Below are 16,789 nucleotides of genomic sequence, written 5' to 3'. Positions count from 1 at the left end.
CATTAACTCACTGTCAGGCCTCATCTAGAACACTGCTGTCCATTAACTCACTGAGAGGCCTTATCTAAAACACTGCTGTCCATTAACTCACTAACAGGCCTTATCTAGAACACTGCTGTCCATTAACTCATTGACAGGCATTATCTAGAACACTGCTGTCCATTAACTCACTGACAGACCTTATCTAGAACACTGCTGTCCATTAACACACTGACAGGCCTTATCTAGGACACTGCGGTCCATTAACTTACTGTCAGGCTTACTGATGTCCATTAACTCACTGACAGGCCTTATCTAGAACACTGCTGTCCATTATTTCACTGTCAGGCCTTATCTAGAACACTGCTGTCCATTAAATCACTGACAGACCTTATCTAGAAAACTTCTGTCCATTAACTCACTGTCAGGCCTTACTGATGTCCATTAACTCACTGTCAGGCCTTACTGATGTCCATTAAGTCAATGACAGGCCTTATCTAGAACACTGCTGTCCATTAACTCACTGTCAGGCCTCATCTAGAACACTGCTGTCCATTAACTCACTGAGAGGCCTTATCTAAAACACTGCTGTCCATTAACTCACTGACAGGCCTTATCTAGAACACTGCTGTCCATTAACTCATTGACAGGCCTTATCTAGAACACTGCTGTCCATTAACTCACTGACAGGCCTTATCTAGAACACTGATGTCCATTAACTCACTGACAGACCTTATCTAGAACACTGCTGTCCATTAACTCACTGACAGGCCTTACTGATGTCCATTAACTCACTGACAGGCCTTATGTAGAACACTGCTGTCCATTAACTCACTGACAGGCCGTATCTAAAACACTGCTGTCCATTAACTCACTGACAGGCCTTATCTAGAACACTGCTGTCCATTAACTCACTGACAGGCCGTATCTAAAACACTGCTGTCCATTAACTCACTGACAGGCCTTACTGATGTCCATTAACTCACTGTCAGTCCTTATCTCGAACACTACTGTCCATTAACTCACTGATAGGCCTTACTGATGTCCATTAACTCACTGACAGGCCTTATCTAAAACACCGCTGTCCATTAACTCACTGACAGGCCTTATCTAAAACACTGCTGTCCATTAACTTACTGTCAGGCCTTATCTAGGACACTGCGGTCCATTAACTTACTGTCAGGCTTAATGATGTCCATTAACTCACTGACAGGCCTTATCTAGAACACTGCTGTCCATTTACTCACTGACAGGCCTTACTGATGTCCATTAAGTCAATGACAGGCCTTATCTAGAACACTGCTGTCCATTAACTCACTGATAGGCCTTACTGATGTCCATTAACTCACTGACAGGCCTTATCTAAAACACTGCTGTCCATTAACTCACTGACAGGCCTTATCTAAAACACTGCTGTCCATTAACTCACTGTCAGGCCTTATCTAGGACACTGCGGTCCATTAACTTACTGTCAGGCTTACTGATGTCCATTAACTCACTGACAGGCCTTATCTAGAACACTGCTGTCCATTAACTCACTGTCAGGCCTTACTGATGTCCATTAAGTCACTGACAGGCCTTATCTAGAACACTGATGTCCATTAAGTCACTGACAGGCCTTATCTAGAACACTGCTGTCCATTTACTCACTGACAGGCCTCATCTAGAACACTGCTGTCCATTAACTCGTTGTCAGGCCTTATCTAGAACACTGCTGTCCATTAACTCACTGTCAGGCCATATCTAGAACACTGCTGTCCATTAACTCACTGTCAGGCCTTATCTAAAACACTGCTGTCCATTAACTCACTGACAGGCCTTACTGCTGTCCATTAACTCACCGACAGGCCTTATCTAGAACACTGCTGTCCATTAACTCACTGTCAGGCCTTATCTAGAACACTGCTGTCCATTAACTCACTGTCAGGCCTTATCTAGAACACTGCTGTCCATGAACTCACTGTCAGGCCTTATCTAGAACACTGCTGTCCATTAACTCACTGATAGGCCTTATCTAGAACACTGCTGTCCATTAACTCACTGTCAGGCCTTATCTAGGACACTGCGGTCCATTAACTTACTGTCAGGCCTTATCTCGAACACTGATGTCCATTAACTCACTGTCAGGCCTTACTGATGTCTATAAACTCACTGACAGGCCTTATCTAGAACACTGATGTCCATTATTTCACTGTCAGGCCTTATCTAGGACACTGTGGTCCATTAACTTACTGTCAGGCTTACTGATGTCCATTAACTCACTGACAGGCCTTATCTAGAACACTGATGTCCATTAACTCACTGAGAGGCCTTATCTAGAACACTGCTGTCCATTAACTCACTGTCAGGCCTTATCTAGAACATTGATGTCCATTAACTCACTGACAGGCCTTATCTAGAACACTGATGTTCATTAACTCACTGACAGGCCTTATCTAGAACATTGATGTCCATTAACTCACTGACAGGCCTTATCTAGAACACTGATGTCCATTAAGTCAATGACAGGCCTTATGTAGAACACTGCTGTCCATTAACTCACTGTCAGGCCTCATCTAGAACACTGCTGTCCATTAACTCACTGTCAGGCCTTACTGATGTCCATTAACTCACTGTCAGGCCTTATCTAGAACACTGCTGTCCATGAACTCACTGTCAGGCCTTATCTAGAACACTGCTGTCCATTAACTCACTGTCAGGCCTTATCTAGGACACTGCGGTCCATTAACTTACTGTCAGGCCTTATCTCGAACACTGATGTCCATTAACTCACTGTCAGGCCTTACTGATGTCTATAAACTCACTGACAGGCCTTATCTAGAACACTGATGTCCATTATTTCACTGTCAGGCCTTATCTAGGACACTGTGGTCCATTAACTTACTGTCAGGCTTACTGATGTCCATTAACTCACTGACAGGCCTTATCTAGAACACTGATGTCCATTAACTCACTGAGAGGCCTTATCTAGAACACTGCTGTCCATTAACTCACTGTCAGGCCTTATCTAGAACATTGATGTCCATTAACTCACTGACAGGCCTTATCTAGAACACTGATGTTCATTAACTCACTGACAGGCCTTATCTAGAACACTGATGTCCATTAAGTCAATGACAGGCCTTATCTAGAACACTGCTGTCCATTAACTCACTGTCAGGCCTCATCTAGAACACTGCTGTCCATTAACTCACTGTCAGGCCTTACTGATGTCCATTAAGTCACTGACAGGCCTTATCTGTCAGTGAGTTAATGGACAGCAGTGTTCTAGTCAGGTTTGTAGGATCCTGTCACGCCCTGACCTTAGAGAGCAGTTTTATTTCTCTATTTGGTTAGGTCAGGGTGGGATTTCTGGTGGCCATTCTATGTTGTCTATTTCTTTGTTTTTGGCCGAGTATGGTTCCCAATCAGAGGCAGCTGTCTATCGTTGTCTCTGATTGGGGATCATACTTAGGCAGCCCTTTTTCCCACTTTCTGTTGTGGGATCTTGTATTTTTGTGTTATGTGTTTGCACTACTAGCTTTACACTCGTTGAGTTGTTTATTGTTGGAACATTTATTATTAAAGGAAAATGTATGCCTACCACGCTGCACCTTGGTCTCATTCTAACAACGAACGTTACAGATCCTTGATCGCACACACTTTTTTAAACATTAGTTGGAAAAATGACTTGTCTCATGCACAAAGTAGATGTCCTAACCGACTTGCCAAAACTATAGTTTGTTAACAAGAAATTTGTGGAATGGTTGAAAAACAAGTTTTAATGACAACAAACTAAGTGAATGTAAACTTCCGACTTCAACTGTACATATGAGGTGCCGGATAGACAGGGAGAAAAGGTGCGGAGTGAAACTGAAGTGATGGAACAAGCAGACAAGGGGAAGAGGAATACTTGCCCTTCTGCCCTGTAGTGACCCCAGATAGAGAGAGATAGAGAGAGAGAGAGGGAGCGGGAGAGAAAGAGAGAGGGGAGGGAGGGAAAGGAAGGAGAGAGAGAGAGAAAACAGAACCATTGGGATGTCTTATCAAATTCATATTACAGCAATATAAGAAGTCTTAAAAAGAAGGGAAATCTGATCTAAAACAACCACGCTATCCAAACAGAGAGGTGCTACCATGCAGAGACATGCAATACAGTACATTACGTTCACAGAACATCCTCAGTTACTCCAGCACAGTATCTGTCTCTCCTATTATTCCATGTGACAGGCTTTGGCTTTGGATTTCACTATGTTCTTTCCAATAGAGTTCCTACACTCATAAAGACATCAATGTCCATCAATCAATCCCTTAAAAGAAGACATCACGAGAAAAACGTTATTAAATTGATACAGTCATGCCAGCAGTCTGTGGAACCGTTTACTGATGGTTCAGTATGAAAAGGTTCATGACTATCTGGTGCATAATCAAATAATTTCACTAGCATGTAAAACATGACAGGCAGATTTTAGGACATCTCATGTAAGGACTGGGAAGGGTAGGAATCACATGGACCTCAGCTGTTCTCTCGTTTACTCTCTGTCAATACAGATTTGTCATTCCTTTTCCCTTCTTTCCTTCCATCTCGTTTCACCTCCTTTTGTTTCGCTCTCTCACTGTGTAGAATTAATATACTTCATCATGCAAACACAGATACATGATCATGCAGAGACTGGACGACAGATAAGGAACAGTGAGTTATACACCAGGAAATAGACTACTTGCCCCATGGAGCTGTACGGATCCCATGAAGGGGCAGATAGAGGGAGGACAGGAGGGGAACATTAAAGTCAAGAGAGTTGGATAATTTGTAGAGGTGGATTTATCTTGTACATCAGAGGTACAGTACAGGAACCATGTGATAAAGCCTCTATGAGTAGTTAGAGAAAGAGGTGCAGACAGGCAGGCTGTGTAAGGTAACATGCCTCCTCTGCCCTCAGATTCAAAGAAAGGGAACAGGGGAGCAAGAGATGGAAAAGAGAAAGAGAAAGAACAAGGAGGGCGGGGTGGAGTGCATCAAAGCTGATGGAGGGAGGGAAGAAGAGATAGGAAGTATGTGATCTGGGAGAGGGTGATGGAGAGGGAGAGTAGGGTGAAGGGAGAGAGAGAGAGAGAGAGAGAGAGAGAGAGAGAGAGAGACGTCAGCCGACTGGACCATGGGGCCATACTACAAAGGACGAACTTCGGCAAAACTCACTGATTTGAGAGAGCAAAGTTGCTGTGGTGTGTTTCTTTTGTGGCTGCATGCCTGGGTGTGTGTGCTCTCACCCATGGTCTGTCTGATGGTGTCTCCTAGTTTGGCCTGTATGTAGTGTTCACTGTAGGTAGGTAGGACCAGGGCCAAGCTGCGGAAATAAAGGTCTTGTCATTATACAGGACCCTGTCCTTTCTCTGTTGACACACTGATGCTTGGAAAAACATGTTCCATCCACAAGGTGACAGAACACTGAACATCTACATTTAAACACATTTCAGTAGTTGAAAAAAGGGTTTTACTGTGATGGAGAGGGACAGAGAGTGCCCCCTACTGGCCAGACCTGATCATATTCATGAAGTAGAGATGTTAGACACGTTACAGCAACCTATCTAATCCCTTCAGATCACTACACGTTTGTAGTGCCCCCTACTGGCCAGACCAGGAGATATGGCAAGGGGTTAAAGATTGTTTGTGGACTGGGTCAACATCTTTCAGTCCTCCTGCCTACCTGTAGTCTGTTCCATTGACCTGAGCCCAGGTGTACGTCCTTACTCCTCTGTCGATGTATCTCTGTCAGCGAACACACAGAGGTGTTAAAACAGTCATAGTCCTAAATCGTAAACTACACGTAACTTACTTCAACCTAAGTCATGCACTGATGTCACTAGGAGATGTGTAAGTGAGAATTAGTACTATTATGTGTCTTACATTGGTGCTGATCTCACCTCATCCTGAGTTTTAACTAGAGTCTCTATGGTCTCTTCACCTGGGTTCCCATCTATCATCATTCTCCTGATCTACACACACACACACACACACACACACACACACACACACACAGAGAGAGAGAGAGCGAGAGAGAGAGAGATAATGCATGCATGGTTTTGTGTGTGTGAAAGATAAAATAAATATAAAAAGATATCTTCTTCAACTGTACCCGTGTCAAATGTGTGAACAGTTACAGGGTCTGATCTCAATACCGTTCTCTCTCAAAAATACAGTGCACATCTGTACACCAGCGAGAGAGAAAGAGAGGAATAACAAGGAGATCGGTAGCACATCTATGTGCTGAACCTCCCTCTTGGAGTGTATGATAGAAGCAGGGTGAAAGGAGAGGGAGCGACAGACAGAGTGGGGTATCCACTGCTTCTGTAAACATGTCCTCTCATTTACAGCCAGTCACTGTATGAATCACACTCAATTGACTGGAGACTGGACACAACTAACACCTGTGTGTGTGTGTTTACCTGGACTTTGATGTCGTTCTCCAGTTCAGCATCGAGGAAGTCCAGAGTGACAGGTTCCTGGAATTTAGGATTCTGAGGAGATGTGAGTGTTTAGTCTGGTGGATGAGTTACCATGAAACACACGCACACACACACACACACACACACACACACACACACACACACACACACACACACACACACACACACACACACTCTCTCATTCTTGTATATTCAATAGCATGACTTGTTTGATATCGGTCCCACTGAAGCATGTTGAGTTGCTACAGTGAGTTGTAATGAAACGCAGAAGACCAGTAGAAGCCCAAACAGATATATTTGACTAAAACATATACATTTCAGACATTGCTTACATTTGTATACGATCAAGTCTCTCTATTTTGCATGGGAATACATGGAAACTTGGAGCTCATTTCCTGGTGTATTTACAGTCTTTAATATCCAACAATGAAAATGTAAAAACTAAAAACTTGCTCAGAAAACTTGGGAGGCCAAATAAAATCAGCGCCGCCAGTTGGGAAACCCAGTAGACTGTGTAATGTTTCAGTCAGGGGTTCTTAGCATGGCTTCAGGCCATAGAGTAAAACTCTGCTCCTTACCCTATCCTGTTATTGTGTTCTACAGTATATACTGTACATTCAGACAAAGAGCCTAGTTTATACAGCTGAGAACCAACTGACCCGGAATACTCCAGCTTGTGTGTGTGTGTGTGTGTGTGCGTGTGTGTTGCATGCATGCGTGATGGTTGAGTCCGTGTGTGTGTTGAGTGGGTGCCTGCCTGAGTCAGTGTGTGTGTGTGTGTGTGTGTGTGTGTGTGTGTGTGTTTGATACAGACTAACTGTAGACTGTGTTAATGTCAGTAGTTAAACCCTCAGTGCGTATCAGGGACTTTCTAATGTTATAAAGTAGCAGCAGTAATCCAGAACTACTTTGTTAAAGCACCAGTAAATGGATGGAACCTGATACTCTGTCTCCTAGCAACGCTGCTCTACCTTTAGACTGTATACACGTTTTAGAAGGTTCATATAGATTTCGTTTCTGCAAAAGCTACATAAACACACTGTAATGATGATGATTAAATTATCCTTACATTGGATGAAGAGAGAAAAGAAAGACGGAACAGTGGAGAAAAAGGAGGATGATGAAGAGGATCTCAGCATGAAAAAAAAAGTTATATAGTTAGAGGCCATAAGATGATACAGAACATATAAGCACATTAAATAAAGAGTCAAATTAAGGAGAGAGGATGAAACTATGATATACAGAGAAAGAAAGAAAGAAAGAAAGAAAGAAAGAAAGAAAGAAAGAAAGAAAGAAAGAAAGAAAGAAAGAAAGAAAGAGTCCCAAAGTGAGTGGGTGGGGGAGAGAGATCAAAATCCAACTCCAAATGTAGCGAGGGATTTGTGTGATGAATATGAAATGGGTTTTCTATTCAACCACAAATCACACACAGACTGAAACACAAGAACAAGAGAGAAAAGAGAGAATGTGTTGAAAGAGTCCAAGATCACCCTCCATATTCACACACCCCTCTGTTTCTCTGATCACACATGCACATGCAAACAGATCATACACAGTAAGATTGACCATGCCCTTTCACTGGAATGCTTTACAGTGATGTACCAGAGGGATTATGGACATGATTTACAAAGCAAGTGTATGATTTGAATATAAATAGGAATTCATGACAATAGTGCACAGATGGACTCATACAGTTTCATGAATTGATCCATCAAGTCCCAGTGAGAAAGACAAACCCATAGCAGTACTAGGAAGGGGCCTGCTGTAACCTGTTCATGTCATCATGTGTTAGTTCAGTCTCCCTCCCTCCCTCCCTCCCTCTAGGACCTACCCTTCTCCCTCCCTCCCTCCCTCTAGGACCTACCCTTCTCTCCATCTCCCTCTCTCACACGCAGGTGCATACACCCAAACTTCTAGACAATGACACAACATAATGACAACATGACAGATGGCTTAGAGGAAAGAAACAGTTTAACAGAACATGTGAAAGAGTAAACAGTGGGAAACATTTAGCTAATTATGTGACCGTCTACTTGACTAATAACAACTAGTCACTATTACACTGACCACGCTAATGTTCATCTGAAGTGCGTTTACTGATTGGAATGATTCAAAATTCAAGAGGCTCTCTCACATCTGAGCCATCTTTGTTGCAGGCGCATTGTAACAATAGAATTCATGAAGGAAAAGAGAAACCCGCACACGGCTCTGGATAGTATCACTATTTATTATTAAGCTTTACGTATCGGCTTCAAGGCCTTCGTCAGAGCTTTTGTGAGTGCTTGTAATTTGCAAACGTAAGTAGACATTGCTCCACCCACATCCATTTAGTGCATGGAATGGGGTTGGATTCAAGGAAAACTAAAATGTGTTACCAGACATAACAATGTGAATTTTATAAATATTAAAATAAAACTTATTAAACACTGATTGGAAAGATTGAAAATTACGCTTTGGTTCGTTCAACCTTTTCTAATCAATTGATCTGAAATCAAATAGCAGTGTGTGCGCATGTGTGTGTGTGTGTGGGGGGAGGGGGGGGGGGGATTTGGAGGCGTGGCTTATTGGGATGTGGCTTCCAGGTTGTTATTTTTGCCATCCTGTGAAAGTGAATGTCATTATTGTGGTCTGTTGTATTCCTTATTCAAAATTAAACTTGCCAGTGTCTGTAATGATACTTGCATAAGTGCATGCGATACTAAAGAGCCTGACAAGTGTTATAAGTTAAGGTATCCAATGCTTGGTTACGATATTGTTGCTACTTAATATGAAAGTCTTGTGTAAAGAATATGTTCAGAAACATAACTTCATGTTATTGAATCAACACAATTTCTTGATATATACATAATTTATTTAATTGGGTATAACCCATAGGTAATTCCATATTAAAAAGTGAACTTGGAACAAGATGAAAACATGGGATGTATTTACATGAAATATTAGTTTGTATTTGTTATTTATTGGGTTTAACCAAAGGGGGAAAGTAAGTTGAGTGCTGAAATAAATAGGTTGCAACTTAAAATATAGGATTGATAAAAATCAAATAAAACAGTTGACATTGAATCATATATTTGGTTTCAACAAATGTAGTATTTTTTAAATGAGAAAACATAACTCATTTACTTGTAACCAGTCAAGTAATTTTCTTCGGTTGATCCAAGGAGTCATATTGTAGTGTACCATCACTTTAGCAGAGTTTACTGGACACACACACTCCAATCAATGATCTAACAGTTAAAGACCAGCCCCAAGGGTTACTAGACTACATCTATAATATGTTCTACTAAAGGACATCTACTATCTATCTATCCTACTCTCTCTCACCTCATGGAGCGTGATGGCATACGGCTTATTGAGTCTTGTCTTGTGGTTACGGATCCTTTTCTAACAGATACATAATGAGAGAGATGCAGGGAGCTTTTCAGTGGGAGACAACATCTCCATTTGATAATATGAATTCATTGGCCAGGCACTATTATCTCAATAGAATACACGTTAACACATACAGTATGTGGCCAGGCGGGACTCAAACCCTGACCGTTGCAACCTTCAACAAAGGGTGGTGTCTGTAGCATATTTCAGCATGGTTAAAATCACATTAGTCAGAACAAGGCCTTCTGATGGCATTCATCTCTGATCCCCTCTCTGTAACAGACTGTTTCAAACCCTGACTGACACACTCACACACGGTCCCTCCTTAGGAAACCTATACAACGCTGTACAAGACCTCCAGTCACATTGAAACAGTTCCCCTTGAAAGAGGCTGCACGCCTTTACACACACACATGAACACTCTGTGTATGCTGTGCATTGCTTAGGGTTACGTGCCAGTGCATGCGTGTGTATGAATAGATTGGATCCATGAGTGTGTGTCCATGTTGATTAGTGTTTTGAGGATGTGGTTGGATGAGATGTTAACATGTGTCCCAGGCCTTGTTGAACACAACAAGCCCCAACAGAGAGCCTGCGGGCCTGGGCAACACATGGCCCTCTGCAGCCTGTCAAGTCCTGGCCAGGGGGGTGTTGAGGAGGAGGTCGGCAGAGGAGGAGAGGAAAGAGGGGAGGAATAGAAGAGGTACTGTAGGTAGGAGCAGTGGGTTGTGTTGGCTCAGGAGCATTATGGTGGCCTGTGGTTAGACATACTGCTACGATCATGTGTGGGTTCATATGAACATGAATAGCAAGCATAGTAGCACCTCAGAATGAGTTGGGATTGTAAGACATGTGGTAACAGAATAGAAGAGGTAGGGATAGTATATACCTTAGGTTGGAGGTTGGGGTGTAGCAGTACATATCCATTGGGGTCGATGGCAAAATAATAGCCATTAGGTCCAATCTGAGGAGTGGAGGAACAGAGAGGGTTGGTGGAGACAGTTGAACATATTTTGTATACTACAGGGAACATGAATGTGTACTCACTACATCCCTGTTCTGGGTTATTAGAGTTTCGATCATAAACATGATTGAGTTCATATGATTGAGGGCAGGGCTGTCAGAGTAAGTCTGTTATTTTCAGGCGAATAATTTGGACCAACATTTTTTTTACGAGCACGTCTTGTTTATGACGCCGTTGACACCAATTGTGAAATAAGGCCACAATCCGTAAATGATTTATTCGGAACAGGTTACATTTGTTTGTCTTCTCGCATGCGAAAATAAGCTGTAGACCAATATAAATTGTTATCTGGGAAGCTGCCTCTGACAGGTCTGTGGGTTCACAGTGTGAATTAATTAATTAATCAATTGCTCTCTGCCTGTTTTTTTCAGTTTGCAACGCATCAGTGCAGCACCATATTCATTTAATCAATGTGATCCCATCACACCAGACCTATACACGTCACTCTCGCCGTTGAAATGTCCCATGTTCATTTAATCATTGTGATCCCATCACACCAGACCTATACACGTCACTCTCGCCGTTGAAATGTCCCATGTTCATTTAATCATTGTGATCCCATCACACCAGACCTATACACGTCACTCTCGCCGTTGAAATCTCCCATGTTCATTTAATCATTGTGATCCCATCACACCAGACCTATACACGTCACTCTCGCCGTTGAAATGTCCCATGTTCATTTAATCATTGTGATCCCATCACACCAGACCTATACACGTCACTCTCGCCGTTGAAATGTCCCATGTTCATTTAATCATTGTGATCCCATCACACCAGACCTATACACGTCACTCTCGCCGTTGAAATGTCCCATGTTCATTTAATCATTGTGATCCCATCACACCAGACCTATACACGTCACTCTCGCCGTTGAAATGTCCCATGTTCATTTAATCAATGTGATCCCATCACACCAGACCTATACACGTCACTCTCGCCGTTGAAATCTCCCATGTTCATTTAATCATTGTGATCCCATCACACCAGACCTATACACGTCACTCTCGCAGTTGAAATCTCCCATGTTCATTTAATCAATGTGATCCCATCACACCAGACCTATACACGTCACTCTCGCCGTTGAAATCTCCCATGTTCATTGCCAATGATGTACCGCAGGGGTTCCCAAACTTTTTTGGCCCACGACCCCATTTTGATATGAAAATGTTTTTGCAACCCCAAAACGGATATAATCAACGGCCAATGTTTACTTTTTTAAATTGAGGCTATGAAAGTCTATTACAAATCAGTCTGACAGTACAGTACTTTTGACACTACAATCTGAAGGAAGTATGGTTTAAAGTGACTAAACTACAGAAGAAAGGTATTAGAAAGTTCAAGGTCATCAGACAATACTTTTGTATGAACTTCTGTGTAGAAAAGAACATCATCATTAACCACGTTTCCATCCACATTTTTACGCGACCAAATACAACACAAGTTTCAGCACAATTTTCTAAACGCCGACAGATCGTCATTTTGTGTCAGTATAATTCATTATGCCAGAAATGGCGGTGGAAACACCTTTATGTGCAAATATAAATATAACCATCATATGGAAGTAAACTGTCACGCGATGATGGTGTGTGGTCCTCCCACCACGACTATGGAAACCATGCAGTTTATTAGGCTACAGATAAAATAAGTTACGATGAACTTCACAGGGTGGTGAAAGTGCACAGTGATCTTGATGCTCAGTAGAGCTGAAAATGCGATGGAAACACATTGAACTTTAGATTTTTATTTGGTGCATGAAAACATATGTGAAAAAGTACATGTTGTGTGCACCACATCATCACACACTGGTTTTAATATGCAACAAGACCGTTTGGTGGAAACACCACTGCTGGGAAGTGGCATTCCTTATGCAGATTTTACAATATTTGTATGAAAATTGGTCACCAGTTGGACCCTAGCTAGTGACGATGTTCTTCTTCGCCCAGCCTGATTTTGTGCCTGGTCCACTATGTTCTAACGAGTCCTGCGCAGCTTGTAGAAGGAAACAGAAACCATACGTGTCTCAGAGTCTTATCTTTCAGCGACAGGGTCATAATATTTTGTAGCTGAAACGGTTCAATAGAAAGAGACACATTAGTAGGTAGAAAACAGAAACCTGGTCATTACAACTCCATCTAGGGCCACCGAGGTTACCGATGTAACTATTTGTATTTTTTTATTTCAACGTTTCTCTCAAAACCCCTTTTTCAAATTAGGTGAGCCCTAGTTTGGGAAACGCTGATGTAGCCTATTTTATAGCCATTCAGCAACGAAGAGGATCGATCTATGCTTCTCTCCTCTAATAGGCCTAGGCTTATTAGTTTTATTAAAAAATGCTCAAAATAAGTTTCAAACTATATTGCTGCCCGTTTGAGAGCTATGAGGGGGAAGAGATGGGCCAGTGGAGTTGCCAGCAGAGATGCGTGAATTGCTCTAGGCGGCCACTAAAAGGAAGAGACAAAAAACTCTCCGCCTATTTAGATAAAGCACTCAAATTAAAATACATAACCTTCCACTGCTTCATTAAAATTCATCAATGGCTGATCATTAGGCTATAGACAGGCTAGTTTTTGGTATCCGACAGAAAGGATTTGAAGCTAAGGCAAGTTTTTTTATACATTTTTTGGGAAAGAAGAAATGTGATTTGCTTATGTGTCTGAGTGAGATACGCTTCAGGTGGCTTTGATTGATGGGTCCTTTTAGGTGTGTGTGTGTGCGCGTATAAGTTTGCTAATTCTCTATGTCTATTGAGAAAGTTTCCTAAAATGGGCTAAGCCTGTGTGGAGGGAAAAGCTCATCAGACTTGTTGTGAATGGTTTTAGTTTGTCTAAAACCGAATCTGTATTTTTTCAGAATTTGGACAAAAAAATCAACATTTGGTGAGAAAAGGCCTTAACATTGAGACGGAACTAGGAGAATAAGGAGTGTTCTGGTGTGTTAGTGTGTGTGTCACTCACAGTGTAGCGCGGTGTGAGCTTCTTGATGTCATCTAGTGACACGTCAATCCCCATCACCCCTAGGATCAACTGGTTCTGAATCTGAGAGGGAAAGATCCAGGGAGTTCAACATTTTCATTTAAAATTGAATAGTAAGAGTCATGTTGACTTAGAGGCTATTGGTGTCTAATGCTGGGATGGGATTATTTTAAGAAAGAATTGGTGTGTGTGTGCCTGCTTGCGTGTGCGGATTACCTCTAAACCCGATTCATCTTTATACTTGGTCTTGTTGAAGACAGGTAGGGTTCCTGTGATGACCAGACCTAGCTCCTAACACACACATACAAAGAAAGCTAAATGTAAGTCATCATTATTGGGTTTCAGAAACCTCCAGCGTGGAGGTAGATTTTGGTGAGGTGCATTGTGGGATAGAAGTGATGTGATACCAGAGCGTCAAGGTAGACATTAGTCCACTGGACCTGCTTGGCCAGCTGGTCAGCTAGAACCATGGGTCTGCCCAGGACATCCAGGTACTCCTACAACACACAAATACACTCTCTTTTGAATACAATTTAGTAATTTAGCACACACTCTTATCCAGAGTGACTTACACGGGCAAATAGGGTTAAATGCCTTGCTCAAGGGCACATCGACAGATTTTTCACCTAGTCAGCTTCCGGTTACTGGCCCAACACTCTTAACTCCTATGCTACCTGCTGCCAAATACACACGTTTAAGACAAAGTCAACCAGATACACATCGGAATAAATGAAACACACACACAAACACAAGTTCATGCAGAATGCTTATTATCACCTGAGTGTTGATGCGTATGGCTCCAATAGAGGGAATCTCATAGAAGTATCCTGGGAGAAATAGACAAAGGACTAAGATCAGGACATTAGCTATCTACATAAGCAGACCCAACATGGAAACTCAAATGATACACAGTACTACCAGTGCTTAATGTTTAGCACAAACAAACAACAACAACATGGTATCCTACCTTTATTAGCGCAGGCCATCCACTGGACTGGACCTTTATCATAGTTGTGTTGACCCACTGAGAAGGTGAAGATACGCACCTAGAACACAGAGCCGTGTGTATCTGTTAAAGACACATCCACATTGAACTGTAAGGTGTGTGATAGAAGTTAAAAACTATAGTTAGGTACTGTGTCTGAGAGGTTATTATGAGCCATAGAATATCAACTCGAACTAGTGGGAAGGACTACTGTTACAGTGTACACAGGGATTGGTTTGTGAAGGGCTGAGGATGGTGTTACCATGTTCTCTCTACCATCCATCCTCACAGTCTCCTTTCATGTGCTGAGCAGAAAGAGCAGCTTTGGCAGAGATATCATCACACACTTCATATCTGCTAGAGAGGATGACTGACAGTAACTGAGACTGATCTGTGTGCGTGCGTGTGTGTGAGTGTGTGTGTGTCAGTGAGTGAGTGAGTGTGTGTGTGGGTTAGTGTAGTGATTATCTGGCCTCCACCTGTATAAACCATAGGATCAGCACACAGAATACTTTCTCAACATCCAAACAAGCCATCACTGTTTCCCTTCATCATTCAGACCTGCTTTCCATATTTACTACTATCGGTCGCCGACTAGGTGGATTATACATTGTAGTGTGTGTTGAAACTGTACCTTCTTGTCAGCGTTGTATTTCTGCAGTATGGCCGACGCTCTCTCCTCTCCTCCATCAGTGAACAGCATGATGATCTTGTTACAGTTGGCTCTAGTGATGTTAGTCTGCAAAGAGAAACCACGCCATATAGAGAATATGGGTTGCCAATCCTAACACACCTGATTGTGCTTAGGAAGGTACTACTGAGTAGCTGATGACTAAAATCAGGGTAGTAAAAGACTGGAGTAAAATCCTACACACCCAGGAGCTTGTTGGTCACTGGGCTAGAAAGTAGAGACATACCCGCTATAACCAGCAGAGGGCAGTGTCTCATCATAATCTATCATAAGAGAAAAAGCAGAGCTCACAGGTGACACTTTGTACATTTTACATGAAGTATGTTTCTGAAACTTCAATGTACATCTGCTGGAGGGTTGTCATTATACCTAAATGTAACAACTGTGTTATACTTCTAAACAGAGGGCTCTTACTGCATAGAGCTGTTCGAAGGCAAACTCAAATCCCTTGGTGTAGTTGGTGATGCCTTTAGCAGAGATGTTCTGAACAGCATCCTTCAGGATCTTCTTATTCCTCACATTGGCCTGGACCAGGTGGTCAAAGCACGCCGTGTTATTCACCCTGGTGTTGAACTGGTAGAGGGAGACAGATAGAGGTTAGACATTTACGCACGCACGCATGCACACGCACGCACGCACGCACGCACGCACACACACACACACACACACACACACACACACACACACACACACACACACACCTGGCCATGACTACTATCATGCAGTGGTAAACAGACACATTCATCAAGTGTTGCGAATTACTCTGCATCCTCTCAACTTCATGATCTGGTACCATGGAAACAAGACTCCCTCTACTAGCACACTCTCATTAGAGTGGAAATAACACACACACACACACACACACACACACACACACACACACACACACACACACACACAACACACACACAACACACACACACACACACACACACACACACACACACACACACACACACACACCTTGGCAGCCAAAACAACAGATGCTCCAGATTGAGTGCTCTGAGACATGAGTAGAGGTATTGTATTGGTACCTGTTAGAATGGGGGAGGCTACAGATATAAGACATACTTACTGACACACACTATCACTGTTTTGATCCCAGTAATAATACAATGCAGAGAGAATAGCCATGGTACAACTGTTGGCTGTATTGTCTTTCTCAACAATGCTGCAACCCATCGATCTGAACCAATCAATGTGCCTGTTAATCAGCAAATGGGGACAGCAGATACATGCATCCATGGAGACTAGCAGAATCTGACTGGGTATGTGCATGCATGTGTGTTTGTGTGTGTGTGTGTGTGTGCGCATGTATC

At 42.5% G+C, this 16,789-nt stretch overlaps 1 protein-coding gene across 7 annotated transcripts in view; it reads right to left on the bottom strand.

Moving 5' to 3' along the window:
• LOC110501950 (voltage-dependent calcium channel subunit alpha-2/delta-1) overlaps positions 1 to 16,789 on the bottom strand; it is a 114,838-nt gene that overhangs the window by 26,626 nt on the left and 71,423 nt on the right. For 3 of the 7 annotated variants that reach the window (XM_036955531.1, XM_036955521.1, XM_036955523.1), the window contains exons 11-24: positions 15,885 to 16,043; positions 15,414 to 15,518; positions 14,762 to 14,840; positions 14,572 to 14,621; positions 14,202 to 14,291; positions 14,011 to 14,085; positions 13,777 to 13,857; positions 10,685 to 10,759; positions 6,403 to 6,474; positions 5,881 to 5,952; positions 5,664 to 5,725; positions 5,227 to 5,303; positions 4,684 to 4,692; positions 3,876 to 3,884 (exon numbers count right to left, since the gene is read on the bottom strand). In XM_036955531.1, coding sequence (XP_036811426.1) covers positions 3,876 to 3,884; positions 4,684 to 4,692; positions 5,227 to 5,303; positions 5,664 to 5,725; positions 5,881 to 5,952; positions 6,403 to 6,474; positions 10,685 to 10,759; positions 13,777 to 13,857; positions 14,011 to 14,085; positions 14,202 to 14,291; positions 14,572 to 14,621; positions 14,762 to 14,840; positions 15,414 to 15,518; positions 15,885 to 16,043 — 1,015 coding nt within the window. The remainder of the gene's footprint in view (positions 1 to 3,875; positions 3,885 to 4,683; positions 4,693 to 5,226; positions 5,304 to 5,663; positions 5,726 to 5,880; positions 5,953 to 6,402; positions 6,475 to 10,684; positions 10,760 to 13,776; positions 13,858 to 14,010; positions 14,086 to 14,201; positions 14,292 to 14,571; positions 14,622 to 14,761; positions 14,841 to 15,413; positions 15,519 to 15,884; positions 16,044 to 16,789) is intronic. The other 4 variants (XM_036955525.1, XM_036955534.1, XM_036955529.1 and 1 more) reach the window with 2 other exon arrangements.

The sequence above is a fragment of the Oncorhynchus mykiss genome, chromosome 2 (genome assembly GCF_013265735.2).
Source record: "Oncorhynchus mykiss isolate Arlee chromosome 2, USDA_OmykA_1.1, whole genome shotgun sequence".
Classification (NCBI taxonomy): domain Eukaryota; kingdom Metazoa; phylum Chordata; class Actinopteri; order Salmoniformes; family Salmonidae; genus Oncorhynchus; species Oncorhynchus mykiss.
This window is presented reverse-complemented; position numbering and strand designations above follow the sequence as displayed.